This window comes from Macaca mulatta, chromosome 2 (assembly GCF_049350105.2).
Source record: "Macaca mulatta isolate MMU2019108-1 chromosome 2, T2T-MMU8v2.0, whole genome shotgun sequence".
In the NCBI taxonomy this organism is placed as follows: Eukaryota; Metazoa; Chordata; class Mammalia; order Primates; family Cercopithecidae; genus Macaca; species Macaca mulatta.
The window spans coordinates 45400787-45417804 of record NC_133407.1 but is presented as its reverse complement, the minus strand read 5'-3'; the positions used below and the strand labels follow the sequence as shown (position 1 = coordinate 45417804).

At 37.0% G+C, this 17018-nt stretch overlaps 1 protein-coding gene and 1 non-coding gene across 5 annotated transcripts in view; both read left to right on the top strand.

Annotated features, from left to right (window-relative positions):
• The window catches only part of XRN1 (5'-3' exoribonuclease 1), a 135354-nt gene that overhangs the window by 9685 nt on the left and 108651 nt on the right, over window positions 1-17018 (top strand). For all 4 annotated transcript variants that reach the window (XM_077991544.1, XM_001112305.4, XM_015131995.3 and 1 more), the window contains exons 3-14: window positions 3719-3816; window positions 5018-5127; window positions 5219-5329; window positions 6921-7003; window positions 7643-7730; window positions 7815-7983; window positions 9016-9083; window positions 9406-9543; window positions 11672-11738; window positions 11936-12041; window positions 13357-13446; window positions 16512-16668. In XM_077991544.1, the coding sequence (XP_077847670.1) occupies window positions 3719-3816; window positions 5018-5127; window positions 5219-5329; window positions 6921-7003; window positions 7643-7730; window positions 7815-7983; window positions 9016-9083; window positions 9406-9543; window positions 11672-11738; window positions 11936-12041; window positions 13357-13446; window positions 16512-16668 (1285 nt within the window). The remainder of the gene's footprint in view (window positions 1-3718; window positions 3817-5017; window positions 5128-5218; window positions 5330-6920; window positions 7004-7642; window positions 7731-7814; window positions 7984-9015; window positions 9084-9405; window positions 9544-11671; window positions 11739-11935; window positions 12042-13356; window positions 13447-16511; window positions 16669-17018) is intronic.
• Window positions 10180-10347, top strand: LOC114676649 (U1 spliceosomal RNA). Its single transcript, XR_003727695.1, has one exon. It is a non-coding gene; the product is annotated as a U1 spliceosomal RNA (small nuclear RNA).

The window sequence follows — 17018 nt, the reverse complement described above, 5'->3', positions numbered from 1 at the left end:
TGCCTCAGCTTCTAAGTAGCTGGGATTACAGGCAGGCACCACCAGACCCAGCTAATTTTTTTTCTTTTTTTTTTTTTTTAAGACGGAGTTTTGCTCTTGTCACCCAGGCTGGAGTGCAATGGCACAATCTTGGCTCATTGCAACCTCCACCTCCCGGGCTCAAGTGATTCTCCTGCCTCAACCTCCTAAGTAGCTGTGATTACAGGCACCTGCCACCACTCCCAGCTAATTTTTGTACTTTTAGTAGAGGCAGAGTTTCACCACGTTGGCCAGGCTGGTCTCGAACTCCTCACCTCAGGTGATCCACCCGCCTCAGTCTCCCAAAGTGCTGGGATTACAGGTGTGAGCCACCGTTCCCAGCCAATTTTTTAATATTTTTAATAGATACAGGATTTCACTCTGTTGGCCAGGCTCATCTTGAACTCCTGACCCTTCAAGTGATCTGCCTACCTTGTGCTCCCAAAGTGCTGGGATTACAGGTGTGAGCCACCATGTCTGACCAGGTTTTGGTGTCACCTGGGGCTCTACGAATACATCACTGTAGTTACAATTCAGCAATTAGGAAGCTACTGCTGCATCTGTTAGTTCCAGAGCTACAGTGCACCTGCTAGATCTGTACTAAAAAAACTGATTCCCTGTTCCTTGCTTATCAGCACCTCCAAAGATACTGAATACTGGGATCTTCTTTACCATTGCTGAAATATACGCAGACACCAGAGCTCCAGTGCCTCAATTGTGATGCAGGCATCACCACACTTCCACCTTCCAAACCTTATATGAAGGCATCTAATTGGCAAAATCTGAGTCATATCAAGATACTTAGCTGCAGGGAAGCCTGAGAACTTTTTAACCTCCCTGGTATCAGAAGGCAAACTAGAAGGAGAATGGAATGGAAGTTGAGGGCCAATGCATTATAACCACCACAAGCATTTATTAAATACTGTGCTGGTATTGAGCACTACATTTTTCCTAGAAATCCCCTAGTCAGTTTTCTGCCATTCTCTATAGTAATGACCTTCTCCATTCATAATTCCCTGTTTTACTTGTTTCTAAATCTGCCTTCTTTTATCCCCACGATGCCACTAAAATTTCCTGACAAGATTACAGCTAAATCCAGGCCGGGTGTAGTGGCTCACACCTGTAATCCCAGCACTTTGGGAGACTGAGGTGGGTGGATCACGAGGTCAGGAGTTCAAGATCAGCCTGGCCAAGGGGGTGAAACCCTGTCTCTACTAAAAATACAAAAACAATTAGCCAGGCGTGGTGGTGGGCGCCTGTAATCCCAGCTACTCAGGAGGCTGAGGCAGAGAATTGCTTAAACCCGGAAGGTGGAGGATGCAGTGAGCCGAGATCACACCACTGCACTCCAGCCTGGGCAACAGAGCAAAACTACGCCTTTTAAAAAAAAAAAAAAAAAAAAAAAAAAAGATTATGGCTAAATCCAAAGAATAATTCTTTCTTCAACTTAACTTCATTTATCCACAGCATTTAACAATGTTGACCTTTCTTTCTTGAACTTCTCCCTTTCTTTGACCATCATGTAACCACATTCTCTCTTTGTACTTTCTTAGTTTCCTTGTCTTCTTTTGTTTCTCTGCTTTTCTTAAATATTAATGTTTCTTAAGTTTCTGTCCTAGGCTCTGAGTGATTTCATACAATGGCTTTGATTACTGTATCTCTGCTGATGACTCCAAATTTATCTTTCTGGTGGATCGCTTTCTCCTGAGCTCCTATATATCCAAATGCCTACTGAATGTCTCCTTTTGGAAACCCCAGATATACTTCAGGGTTAACATATTTAGAACTGAACTCATCTTCCCCTTAGAACAGCCTGCCCTCTGTGTTTCCTATTTCAATGAATGGCAACACCTGCCACTAGCTACCTAATCCAAAAGTCCCAAGAGTTATTTGGACATCTCGCTCTTCTCATTCCTCACATCCAATCCTCTTTATCCAGTCTCAGATTTGTCACATCTATGTACTTTTCATCTTTAATGCTACGATCTCAGCCTAGACTACCATTATCTTAATCTAGATTACTTCAATAGTCTTACCTTATTCCTGTCCCGTTTTCTTTATTGCATCCAGATTAAACATTATGGCTGTTTAATTTTCTGCCTCCCCACTAGAATGTAATCTCTGAGAACAGAAATAATTTTTTTTTTTTTTTTTTTTGTGGAGAGTGTTGCTCTGTCTTGCACAGGCTAGAGTGCAGAGGTACGATCTCAGCTCACTACGGCCTCTGCCTCCCAAGTTCAAGCGATTCTCCTGTCTCAGCCTCCCGAGTAGCTGGGACTACAGGCACACACCACCACACCGGGCTGATATTTTTTTGTATTTTTAATAGAGGCGGGGTTTTGCCATGTTGGCCAGGCTGGTCTCAAACTCCTGACCTTAGATGATCCACCTGCCTCGGCCTCCCAAAGTGCTGGGATTACAGGCGTGAGCCACCACACATGGCCAAGAATAATTTCTCTTTTGTTATATCCCAAGACCTTGTGACATAACAACATTGAATAATCGTTTGGTCAGCCAAAGAAGGAAGGGAAGAAAAGAGGAAAGAAGACATTGCAGATAATACAAATGAGTTGGTATCCTCAGAGTTTTTGTTATGTTAAAGAGGTTGGTAGAGAGAGGTTAAACATGAAGAAGAGTTTGTTCATCACAGAAATAGAATTCTGTGGGGCACAGTAGATGAAGCTGGTAGCAAAGCTGTAGAAACTACACTCAAAGTAGAGCTTCCTAACTTGTATGCCATGTGGCATGCTGGTATGCTGCAAAGGGGTTACAGTAGAAGTCAGACAGGTAGTAGGACACCCATATTCAAATACCAGGTTTGCCTGACTGTAAAACTCAGGTTCTTTCTAGTAAATTCTGTTGCCTCAAAAGTGTGATGATTTGGCAGTTGATTTCATTAATGTCATTAGGCTTTCATTTTAAATGTTTTTAGGAAACACAGAGATAGGTATTTCAGTTTTATAATTGTATTTTTATATAATCTTAGGGATAATTTTAATGATCTTAAAAGTATACATTAAATGATTAAGGTCATTAAATGTCATTATCATTAGATGTAGTATATATAAAATGAACATTTAAAGCTATATTTTGCTCTTATTTTTAGAATGAATTTGCTATATATTTGTGACAATAATTATGTTTTTAACGTTCTGTTAAAATGTCCTACTTTTGTATTCCTAATCTGAAAAATTCAATTTTTTTTTTTTTTAAATGAGACAGGGACTCACTTTGTCACACAACCTGGAGTGCAATGGGTACAATCATCACTCATTGCAATCTCGAGCTCCCGGGCTCATGGGGTCCTTTTGCCTCAGCCTCCCAATTAGCTGAGACTATAGGCACATGCCCCTGTACCTGACTAATTTTTTTTATTTTTGTAGAGATGGGATCTTCCTTTGTTGCCCAAGCTGGTCTTGAACTCCTGGACTCAATTATTCTTCCCACCTTGGCCTCCCAAAATATTGGGGTTATAGGCGTGAGCCACTGCGCCTGGCCTGAAAAATTCAGTTCTTTAAATAAACAAAACAAGCCTGAGGCTCATTTTTATCATTCATAATCATTTCAAAACTTGGGCGTTTTGAACCTTAAAACTGATGAATTGCTATTTTAGTTATAAAGGCACCTACATAGCAGTTTATATAAAGATCTTCACTTTTTTTCAGAAAACTTAAGGTACTTTTTTCCCTTAACCTTTAAGGTCAGCAAAGGAGGCAGAAGACAAAATTAAAAAGGCAATAGAGAAGGGAGAAACTCTTCCTACAGAGGCCAGATTTGATTCCAACTGTATCACACCAGGTAAATTCGCTGGGAGAAAAATTGTGACAGAATTGAAATATAAATTGAAAACTTGGTTTTTAAATGAATTTTACTTTCTGTGCTCTATTTATTTTGGCCTTAGGGTACCATTTACTGTATTCTCCCACTTACGTTTGCTCATGAGATGGTTTGGTCACCTTGGTCATAAATACTCCTACAAAAACTGTAGAGATTTTCAAATGTAGATAAATTAGAGCACATATGGACAGGAATCTCCCAGGTGTACAGAATTGCAGACCTTGAAGAAACTTATGTTTGTATATCTTTCTGTCCTAATCCTGCCATTTATTTGTGTTAAAACAGACTCAGTGAGGTTGTAGCTTATCAAGTTGATGTAGCTATATTGTGGTAGTGAGAGTAAGGAACTGATTCTCCGAGTCCAGTGCACTTACTACTCTGCTTCTCAAAATTGATTAAGATTTTTATGACTTTAAGGAAAATGAATTTATCAGTATTATGTTTAATTTTGTATGCAGCAGCATACTCTATACTTCTACAACCTTTGTCTAACGTCATTATAATTCTTTACTTCGAATGAAAATCTTAAAATCTAACTTTCTTATTAGTTCTTTACTAACAGTGGTAATTTGCTCTTTCTTTAAGTGCATTGGTCACACATTGCTCAGTTTAACAACGGTTTTATCCTGATTGTGGTTTTAGACTGTATTGCTTTTGACTATTGACCTTTCCCAAAATGTAATCATTGTAGACTCAGGTTCCAAATTAGTAATAATTTTTCAGAGTAATAATTTCAGTAGTAATATTATTATTATTATTGACAATCTGATTTAAGCTGCAAGCCTTAAAAAAAAAAAAAAAACTTCAGAATTCAGCAGAAGAAATAGAAGGTTGAGGTTCATTAGAGAGTTCAAACTCAGCCCTTATATGAAAATTCCTGAAGCACAGTGCTGAGTCACTAGTAAAATTCCTTGACTTTCCCTATGTGACACTGATTTTATTTAGGGGGACTAGTGACATTAGAAACAGTTGTGATATTTGCAAGGAAAAGGTACATTACTTGTTTTTCAGGATAAGCAAGAGAGCTTTTGACCTTCTTTGGAGATCCCATACCTACCTAGCTATTCCCTGCATGCTCAGATTCAGTTATGTGTTGTCACTGAGAACTTAAATGTTTTTATGTCTTTCTTAGATTAACCTTTTTAAAACTTATTATTTTTAGGAACTGAATTTATGGCCAGGTTACATGAACATCTGAAGTATTTTGTAAATATGAAAATTTCCACAGACAAGTCATGGCAAGGAGTTACCATCTACTTCTCAGGCCATGAGGTTATTATCTTTTTATTTAAAGAGTTTTAAAAAATTATTTAATATTCTCAAGCGTACCATATTACTGCATTTTTAAAAACATTTTATTTAGACTCCTGGAGAAGGAGAGCATAAAATCATGGAATTTATCAGATCCGAGAAAGCAAAGCCAGATCATGATCCAAACACCAGACACTGTCTTTATGGTTTAGATGCCGACTTGGTAGGTATAATTTTTATTATTATAAACTTACGCATAGATAGTTAAATATCTAAGAGATTTCATTTTGTACAGGAAGCTTACTGGCTGTGGCAACAAATATTGGAGACATCATAATAATTGCTACTTCTATCATTACCAAAGTTCTAAAAATCATTGGAAAATGAGCTTTTTAGCCATAGTTTATGACCAACAGGTCTCTCTAATTAGTCTACAGATGTGACTAATCCTAGTGCTGTGAATATTTTGCCGTGAATACTTTGTCGAGGTCAGAGAAGTGGGGCTGCCTTTTCACCCTCAGGCTTAATACATGGTTTTTGATACCTCCTGATCTGAAAACTCCATGTTCCAAGTACCTTTACTAGACTTTTATTTATTATGGAAATTTTCAAGCATAAACAAAAATAGAAAAGGTAATGTAATGAACATCCTATGCCCTTCATCTGACTTAAATAATTTTAAATTTCTACCCCTAATCATCTGTCTCTTCTCTCTCCTACCCGCTCCCCGCCCGATTATTAAAGCAAATCCTAAACATTTTATCATTTAATTTATATATGTTTCATAATGTTTCTTTAAAGGATTAGGGTTTTGTTTTTGTTTTTTTTTTTAGAAAAAAATACATAACCACAATGCCATCATCCCACGTAAAACAGAAATTAACAACCCGTTCTTTATCTAGAAATAACCAGTTAGTATTATCATTTCCCTGATTGCCTCATAAATGTTTCATTTTGTTCTTGTTTGAATCACATGAAATAAACAGTATGCAAGTACATAGCATTTGATTGGTATGTCTCAACAGACTGTTGACTTACTTGGTAATAGAATACTGTGTGAGAGGCCGGGCATGGTGGCTCATGCCTGTAATCCCAGCTCTTTGGGAGGTCGAGGTGGCCAGATCATCTAAGGTCAGGAGTTCAAGACCAGCCTGGCCAACATGGCTAAACCGCATCTCTACTAAAAAATACAAAAATTAGCCGGGCATAGTGGCAGGTACCTGTAATCCCAGCTACTCTGGAGGCTGAGGCAGGGAGAATTGCTTGAACCTGGGAGGTGGAGGTTACAGTGAGCCAAGATCGCGCCACTGCTCCAGCCTGGAGTCCGTCAAAAAAAAAAAAAAAAAAAGAATACTATGTGAGAAAATTAACTGAAAGTGCCCTTTTCAATTTTTTTTGTTTTTCCTCTGACTTTTCATATACCTGGGCTATCCTGGTCTCCAAAAGAGTCCTGCATTCTTTGGTCATAGAAAAGCTGCTACCTCTAATTTCTAACCAGTTCCCCCACGGCAAGTAGAAATATGTGAAACCAAGAGGAGACTTTTGGGATTTGGAGGAATAGGAAGAGGAGAGGGGATAGGGGATAGGGTAATGGTTATGAAAAGCATGTGAGCTAAGGTGAACATATTTTTCTTAGAAAAGTACACTTTATCCCATTCATAAGCTACAAATAGATCATGTTTTGTTATTTGTTTATTTAATGTGCTAATTGTTTCTTATTCTTCCTTGTGTAGAATTGTTTTTTAATTGCTTTTGTGAACCTAATATTATTAAAAATAGGAGAACAAAAACGTTTCTTAATCATTTTTCAACAGATTATGCTTGGATTAACAAGTCATGAGGCACATTTTTCTCTCTTAAGAGAAGAAGTTCGATTTGGTGGCAAGAAAACACAACGGTAAATGATATAGCATGTATGTTGGAAGAAAGAAATTATGCCTGGATAGTAATTCTTTAACAGATATATGATTTGTAAATACTTTCTCTCATTCTGTAGGTTGCCTTTTCACTACATTGATAGTGTCCTTTGATGCACAAAAGTTTTTAATTTTTGTTACAATCCAACTCATCTGTTTTTCTTTTTTTTAAGAGTTTTCAAGTTTTAACTTTTATGGTTAGATCTTTGATTCATTTTGAGTTAATTTTAGTGTGTGGTGTAAGGTAAGAGCCCAACTTCATTCTTTTGCATGTGGATATCCAATCTGCCTTGCGCCATTTGTTGAAAAGACCAGCCTTAAATGGACTAGATCTCAGCGGTTTCTTATATCTACTATATGTTATTTAGGACTTCTTAATTCTGAGAATCCTTCCACAGAATACATAATGTAAACCAATTGTTTTGAACTTTAACATGTGTTATCTATTATCATTGCAGTTGTATTTTTTGCTTTGTTACCCTTCATCTTTCATATAAATTGTATGCCTTAATTACAAGGCCTATCTTCTGATGATAATTTTGATTTAAGCTTTGTTACGTTTTTAAGCTGGGACCTTAAAAATACAATTCACTGTATCTTGGTCATCTGACTAATTCCAGGGTATGTGCTCCAGAAGAAACTACATTTCACCTTCTACACTTGTCTTTAATGAGAGAGTATATTGATTATGAGTTTTCAGTATTAAAAGTAAGTATTAATAAAGCCATGGACCAAGGATTTCCGTTGCAGCAATTTTCATTGCATTTGACTTTGTTCTCCATTTTACTGTAGGAAAAGATCACATTTAAATATGATATTGAAAGGATAATAGATGATTGGATTTTGATGGGGTTTCTTGTTGGTAATGATTTTATCCCTCATCTACCTCATTTACATATTAATCATGATGCACTGCCTCTTCTTTATGGAACGTATATTACCATCCTGCCAGAACTTGGGGGTAAGAAGAATTTAATGATCTCTCGAGGATACTTTAATTTAGTACCATCTCACCCTAAAAATGTGACTTAGTTTAGTAGATTATTGCATGCACAGCTAAAATAGAAAAACATTGAGAAATTATTTTGGTCTAAGGTGCTAACCTCTGAGGTTGTCATTTTCAGTGATTCACGGGGAAAGAAAGTGAACAGAGTTAATGAACCTCACTTATTGATAGCTAACTGATCTTTGTCTTTATTTTTTATTATTTATTTATTTTTGGGACGGGGTCTTGCTCTATTGCCCAGACTGGAGTGCAGTCTCTGCCTTGTGGGTTCAAGCTATGCCTGTGCCTCAGTCTCCTGAGTAGCTGGGATTACAGGCATGTGTCACCATGCCCGGCTAAGTTCTGTATTTTTAGTGGAGATGGGGTTTTACCATATTGACCAGGCTGGTCTCAAACTTCTGCCCTCAAGTGATCACCTGCCTTGGCTTCCCGAAGTGCTGGGATTACAGGCATGAGCCACCACACCCGGCCTAGTCTTTGCCTTTAATTTCTTAAGAAAGCCAGCGTAATTTATTGGTTTTACCTTTTTCATATTTAAGCATAGAAATTCAATTTTTTTGAATAGATATGCATCTGAGTGTTTAATATGAAGCAGTGATTTTTCAGTGAAAACAGAAAATTGACAAGCATAGTGATACTGAATAAAACAGACCACAGGGTAGCAGGACATCAGTCCTTAAGTTAACATATCAAATTGAATGATCTAGATATATTATAGAACATATTTAATTAATTGTTACCAAATGTTGGATGATTATTCTGTGGAACCTGGAATTTCTTATATTTGGCTTCAATACTTACATGTTGCATATTATAGTAGCATAAAATTCATAGAAACTAGGGCCAGTTTGTATATAGTCCAACACTGTTTTTTCTTGATTAGTGCTGTAGAACGTGAACATTCAACATTTTGTAGAAAGAATTTTGTGGAATTGTTTAGAAAAAATGTCAACTTTTAGTACAGATTTAAATTTTTGTTTCTTTTAGGTTATATAAATGAAAGTGGGCATCTCAACTTACCTCGATTTGAGAAATACCTTGTGAAACTATCAGATGTAAGTAACTAGAAATTTTTGTTTTCCTTTCGCAGAGTAGCTATCAGTGGTCAGTCACCAATTACGTAATAACATAAGAAAGGGGTTTTATAATTCTATTCCAGTTGCTCATTCAGTATAGACACTTTTACCTAAATTAATTTTATTTTTATTTGCTTTCTATTTGTATTTTTAGAGTCACACATGAGGTTTCCCACATTTACAAAAGAGTAACATTCTCCAATTTCCTATACCCCAGTAGTAGTCACTGTTATAAGTTTGATTTGTATTTTTCTAGATATACTTAAATTATTTTAAAATAAATTTAAATATTTTTGTACAGTTTGATCGGGAGCACTTCAGTGAAGTTTTTGTGGACCTAAAATGGTTTGAAAGCAAAGTTGGTAACAAGTACCTCAATGAAGCAGCAGGTGTAGCAGCAGAAGAAGCCAGGAACTACAAGGAAAAGAAAAAATTAAAGGTGTCTATTTTTTTAGGTGTCCTTTCATTATTTTAACTGTAACGGCAAAAATTATATTCTTTGTTTCTCATTTTTCTTCTTATGATTTGGGATTGCCTCGTTTTATTTCTGTTTCTTCCTCTCTATAGGCATTTCAGAAATTGGTTTCTTTTTTTCTATTAGCTTCTATCACTTAACCAGGTCTTCAATAATCAGTTTCTTATTTTTACTGTTGAAGAGGTACATTGTGTTTTATGTTAATAAATGTGGAAAACATTTCTAAACATGAAAGCCCAGAAAATTATTTATCTTTTTTAAAAAATGATTTAAAACATGTTATTAAAAATAGTTATTTAAGGCCAGGTACAGTGGCTCACACCTGTAATCCCAGCACTTCGGGAGGCAGAGGTGGGTGAATTACCTGAAGTCAGGAGTTTGAGACCAGCCTGACCAACATGGCGAAACCCCATCTCTACTAAAAAAACAAAAATTAGCTGGGTGTGGTGGCGGGCACCTGTAGTCCCAGCTACTTGGGAGGCTGAGGCACAAGAATCGCTTGCACCTGGGAGACAGAGGTTGCAGTGAGCCAAGATCAGGCCACTGCACTCCAGCCTGGCTGATAGAGTGAGACTCTGTTTCAAAAAAAAAGAAAAACAATTATTTAAAACCTGACAGGGAGGATACCATGATCATGAGGGTGGTTTTCCCAGGGCGAGATTTATCCATTGCACTCTGGATGTGCTGATGCCCTGCGATTTCGCCAAATGTGGGAAACTCAACTGCATGACTTATGGTAGTGGAGGACTGCATTCATGCTTTCCCCTGGCAATTTTTTTTAATTAAAAAAAAAATTGTTATTTTAAAACAATGGACTAGTTTTTAAAATGTGGATATTTATAGCATTTAATGATATGAGATATTAACTAGATCAGTGATTTTTCTCTAGAAATGATTTACATATAAAATACAATAGTCTAACAGTAATGGCAAAAACCACAATTACTTTTGTGCAAACTTAGTAGCACAGTATCTAGTAAATGTTATGTGCTTAATAAATGAATAATAGAATCAATTAGAATATGATAGTGCCCTGCAAAACATCTCTGATAATCTCCAAAGAGTGTCTTGTGTTAACTTGAAAAGTAAACCTCTTGTGAAAATTCCTTAGCCTCTCCATAATTATTGGATTCTGTTGTTGTTTGTTTGTTTGTTTGTTTGTTTGGAGATAGTGTGTCGCTCTGTCACCCAGGCTGGTGTGCAATGGCACAATCTTGGCTCACTGCAACCTCCACCTCCTGAGTTCAAGCGATTCTCCTGCCTCAGCCTCCTGAGTAGTTGGGATTAGAGGTGTGCACCACCACCCAGCTAATTTTTATATTTTTTTAGTAGAGACGGGTTTTCACTATGTTAGTAATGCTGGTCTCGAACTCCTGACCTTGTGGTCCGCCCACCTCGGCCTCTCTTAAGTGCTGGGATTACAGGTGTGAGCCACCGCGCCCGGCCACGATGCTGTTGAGTTTCTTACTGTCCTCGCTGTACTGGTTCTATTTAGGTTCAAACCTAACGACTCTTGCTCCAGGAGGGGCAACTGACCTTGTTTTCTATAGTGTAGTCCTTCTCCCTACTTAGCTCCTCCTCACTGAAACTTGGCAGCAGTCAGTCTGCATTCCACTGGTTTTTGTGTGTGGTGTTTTTTTTTTTTTCTTTCTCCCCTAAGAAAACACGTTCTGCAACTTTTTGGGAACCTGTACACACAAAACTTACCTGTCAGTAATCCCTGGTTTCCCCACCACAATTTGGTCCTTAAACTTCACCAGTCTTCCAGCCATATGCAGTTAACTTTAGAGACACTGTACAGGAATAGCCCAGACACAGGAAGTTTGTAGAGGCCATAAGTTGGATGAAAGAAAGGAAATGGGGATAAGGGAGTAGGAAGAACTAAAGAGAGTCATTGGCAGTAGATAGGAAATCAGAGAATAGAGGAGAGAAAGGATTGAGATCACAAGGGAGGAAAAACAGGTGGGCAGGATATGAAGGATGTTATAACATGGAAGAACTATAGAAAAGCAAATGGGTGCATGGAAGAGAAATAACATCTTATTTTGAAATGTATCTTACCATTCATTTTATGTTGATTTACAATTTATAGGGCCAGGAAAATTCTCTGTGTTGGGCTGCTTTAGACAAAAATGAAGGCGAAATGGTAACTTCTAAGGGTAAGTACGAAGTATATGTTTTGATATGTTACTACTTTGACAGGATAGTTGTACCTTTTCTTTATTATTACGAATTTTGGGTGGAACAGATTTCTGTGATAGCTTATAAGCATCAACTTGGATATGCATTTATCAAATCATTAGGTGGAAAAACAGGCTATTCATAATTGTCAGTCACTATCTTTCTTTTTTCCCAGATAATTTAGAAGATGAGACTGAAGATGATGACCTATTTGAAACTGAGTTTAGACAATATAAAAGAACATATTACATGACGAAGATGGGGGTTGACATAGTATCTGAGTACGTTTTTGCCAATGCTTTTATTTTAAAATAGAAAAAATCAGATTTTACAGTTATTCAGAAAACAACGTAATTTTGATAAAGTAGTGGGAGAAAAAGGATTTTTTGGTTTCATTAATTATTGTATATGTTTCAACTAATCTGGTTTTGAAGAAGATGGTATTAATTCTGACTTGTATTATATTACTGTGATAAAAATTGCTGAAGAGAAAATGATCCTTATATATAAGGATTTTTGTTACAAAGTTGTTTATAATAGTAAAAAATTAGAAATAATCTAAATGTCCAGTAAGAAGGTTCATCATAATTGGCCACTGCTTCTTCATTACAGTCACCATCTCTGTCACCTCTTCCATCTCCAGAATCTGCAGAACTGCTAAACTGGTACTTGCAGAAAGTTCATAGCAATTTGGAAGGATGCTTATAGTACATTATTAAGTACAAATTGTAAAGGAAAGACATGAAATCGTACATACAGTATGCTCTCGTTAACACTTAAAAAAACCTAGATACAGAAAAAAGACCGAAACACTACAAAATGTAAAAGTGATGGTTATAAGATGATAAAAATGCTGTTCTTCATTATCCAGATTTTCACTCATGAGGAAATAGTTCTTTTATAATAAAAAAGCAATTATTTTTCATGATAAAAAACATACCTCCCAGAAATACGTAGTTATGGAATTTTTAAGTGAATCCTTTTGCCTTTAGCCCAGGGCTCTGTTTTGTTTTGTTTTGATGATTTGAAGACTTATTTTACCCAAACTTAGAAGATGGCGTTTGGTTTTTGACAAAGAAAGGATTAGAGGGAATATTGTTCACATACAGCACTTCTGAATGTGTTCTAGCTTCTGTAACCAAATTTTAAGATCTTCCTGATTTTCTCCTTTGCTTCTCTGAGATATCATCCCATATAAAGAAGATTCCCATCCCTTTCTCCCGTCTCACCCCCACTATTTAAGAGAGTGGTAGTGTCACTATGGAAAGCTTCATTGGGTAAATCTTCAAACCAAAGTTGTGGTACATTCAAAGCTTCATTGGGTAAATCTTCAGACCAAAGGAGTGGTACATTTTTTAACTGAGTAAATATGAATAACAGGTTTATCTAAGTTGGTTTAGGAAAACTATAATATAACAAGATGGAATTTTAAAAAATATTTTGGAGTTTTTAGGATTATAATTTTTAGCTATAAATAGCTAATTCATTGATTACATAAATCATCTGAGGTAAAATGTTGTATCAGCAGATATCATGCTCTAAAGACACTGGCATATCTTCAAAAAATATGTTATAATGAAAATATTCTATTTTCAGTGACTTTCTGGCTGATCAAGCTGCATGTTATGTTCAGGCAATACAGTGGATTTTGCACTATTACTATCATGGAGTTCAGTCCTGGAGCTGGTGAGAGAATAAAAACAAAAATAAAGTTTTGTCTTTTTATAATGATTCATTCTACTAGAGTCTTATTTAGGGAGCACTTCCTTTTATTTCTACTTATGGTAATTGTTTTTTTATTTTTTTGAGACAGAGTCTCACTCTGTTGCCCAGGCTGGAATGCAGTGGCATGATCTTAGCTCATTGCAGTCTCCGCCTCCTGGGTTCAAGCAATTCTTCTGCCTCAGCCCCCTGAGTAGCTTGGATTACAGGCATGCACCACCACGACTGGCTAATTTTTATATTTTTATTAGAGATGGTGTTTCTCCTTGTTGGGCAGGCTAGTCTTGAACTCCTGACCTCAGGTGATCCACCCACCTCGGCCTCCCAAAGTGCTAGGATTACAGGCCTGAGTTGCTGTGCCTGGCCTCTACTTATGGTAATTTTTTAAAAGTTCCATACAACCAGGTTTAAGTGAAATATAGGTAATGTCTTCTCCAGCCCTAGCAGAAGGCTCACAATAAGAGGTCTTGGTTAATGTAAAGATTTAATGTTCTCTATCAAGGTTAGTCAAATTTAACAAAGTCTTGATAATTATTGGGTTTGAATGATGGTTATGTGAGGGTGTTCATTATATTCTCTTTACATTTTTTGTGTTTGCTAAAGAATTCTCTATCAAGAATAATTACTGAAGTGTTCAGGTGCAGTGGCTCACGCCTCTAATCCCAGCACTTTGGGAGGCCAAGGTGGACAGATCACTTGAGTTCGAGAGTTTGAGACTAGCCTGGCCAACATGGTGAAACCCCATCTCTACTAAAAATACAAAAATTAGCTGGGCATGGTGGTGTGCCTCTGTAGTCCCAGCTACTTGGGAGGCTGAGGCAGGAGAATTGCTTGAACTTGGGAGGTGGAGGCTGCAGTGAGCTGAACTGAAGTCTCACTGCTACACTCCAGCCTGGGCAACAGAACAAGACTCTGTCTCTTAAAAAAAAAAAAAAAAAGAATAATCACTGAAGAATGGGCTTACTTGTATGACAGGCTAGAAAGTGAAGAAGAAAAGAGAAAGGAGTTATTTTCTTTCTTTCTTGTTCTGTCACCGAGGCTACGGTGCAGTGGTTCAGTCTTGGCTCACTGCTGCAACCTCCCCTTCCCGGGTACAAGCAATTATCGTGCCTCAGCCTCCCAATTATTTGCTTTTACTGGAAATAGTAATAGTTTTATTTCTCTGTTTCCTATTCTAGCAAATCTCATCTGCATTCTCAGACCATCCACCAAAGTAGAAAAATAAAAAACCAAACAATGATACAGTGAATACTAGAGACTTTTAGGTGATAACACAGCTCCATTTGGTTTGGTTTTGTTCAAAGCACCTGTGCTAGGCTTTGTTTCAGAGCCATCTAGCAATACAAACCAATGCAAAATAACGTGACATTAATTATGGTTTTACTTAATAAAGCCTTTGAAAAAAGTTTTATAATCACCTGATTCTTAGGGCCTCCCTGAGGAGCATCTCATGAAGAAAATCCTTTATTTGCCATTTTTAAAATAGTGTGAATGTAAGTTATTCCTATTGTAACTTACATTAAGGCCAAGCACATAAAAAGCATGCTCTCACATAATCTTCACAACTATTTAAAGTAAACATTGTTTTCTCCCTTTTACAGATGAAGAAATTGAGGCTCTGAAAGGTTAAGAAAGGTTAGGTACCATCCTGGCGAACACCGTGAAACCCCGTCTCTACTAAAAAATACAAAAAACTAGCCGGGCGAGGTGGCGGGCGCCTGTAGTCCCAGCTACTCGGGAGGCTGAGGCAGGAGAATGGCGTAAACCTGGGAGGCGGAGCTTGCAGTGAGCTGAGATCCGGCCACTGCACTCCAGCCCGGGCTACAGAGCGAGACTCTGTCTCAAAAAAAAAAAAAAAAAAAAGAAAGAAAGGTTAGGTAATCTTCCTAAAGATTATAAACCCAAGAATCAAGTCAAAGCCTGTCTGATTCCAAAGTCTATCCATTTTCTATTCCACATGGCATTTGGCCTCCTAAACTTCCCCATTTTTTTTTGAAATGTATGCCATAATTATGGAATACAAAAATATTTCAATTTTTTTGGTATCCTGAGTCAAACATGACGAGCATATTGAAATTTTTAAAAGTTGTTTGTTCAAAGCTTTATAAAATATTTATACCTGTAATTAAGATAAGAAGGTAATAAAAACAATTAGTGTATGTGATCGATACACGGTTTCATCCTTATCACAAATACAATAATAAGCATGCTAATTCAAAGATAAAAGTTCTTAGATCTGACTGGTAATGGCCAGATAAGCTCAGACTCACTTTTCTTCCTCTCCTTGTGAGCTTTTACCAGAACATTCAACTGTTTCCAGCCTCTTGCTTAAATGATCCAGGCTCAAGTGACCAAACTGAAAGTCTTCTGACTACCTCATTATTTCTGGTTCAATCTATTGATTGGAAGATTCACAATCAACATTTTGAGAATTAAAAAAAGCAAAAAAGCCTTACATTATACATGTTTTTCAATTATCTGATTCATCATTCATCCCAATTTCAGAAATGTGAAACCACACTTTAAAAATTCAGGGAATAGGCCGGTAATCCGCCTGTAATCCCAGCACTTTGGGAGGCTGAGGCGGGCGGATCACGAGGTCAGGAGATCGAGACCATCCTGGCTAACAAGGTGAAACCCTGTCTCTACTAAAAATATAAAACATTAGCCCAGGGTGGTGGCAGGTGCCTGTAGTCCCAGCTACTTGGGAGGCTGAGGCAAGAGAATGGCGTGAACCTGGGAGGCGGAGCTTGCAGTGAGCCAGGATTGCGCCACTGTGTTCCAGCCTGGGCGACAGAGTGAGACTCCATCCAAAAAAAAAAAAAATTCAGGAAATGTAACATTGTTGCCATCAAATGACCTAAGTTTTCCAACAGTGCTAATTTCTTATATTCAAATGGTAGAATTATGGGCAGTACTAATTTTTCAAAATCATTTTTATATGGTGTTTAAAATATGGGGAAAAGCATATGCTTATTAACCTAATTCATAAAGATGCCAGTTGTTTAAAACTCAGTTTTGTTTTATAGGTATTATCCTTATCATTATGCACCTTTCCTATCTGATATACGCAACATCAGTACACTCAGAATCCATTTTGAACTAGGAAAACCTTTTAAGCCGTTTGAACAGCTTCTTGCTGTACTTCCAGCAGCCAGCAAAAATTTACTTCCTACATGCTACCAGGTGGGCTTTAGAATTAAATGTTTTTATGTCCTTTTTGATATTTAGGACAAACAATAATACTCAAATTTATTTGGTGGCTAAATAGTTATTTTCACTTTTAAACTATAGTATTTGTTTAACAAGTCCCTTGAAAAGTAATTCCTTGATTTAAAGTTAGCTTTGTTTTGAAGATGCAAAGAAACTGTAAACCATTCAGAGCCTGGCTTCATTTTCAGCACCTTTTAACAGATTTTCAATTTGTCTCTACACTGAAGAAAGTAGACTAAAACAGACAAAATCTGAAGCTATCTACTTTGTCTAACATTTATAGATTCATTTCTCTTCCTTTTATTCTCTACCTTTTGGTACAG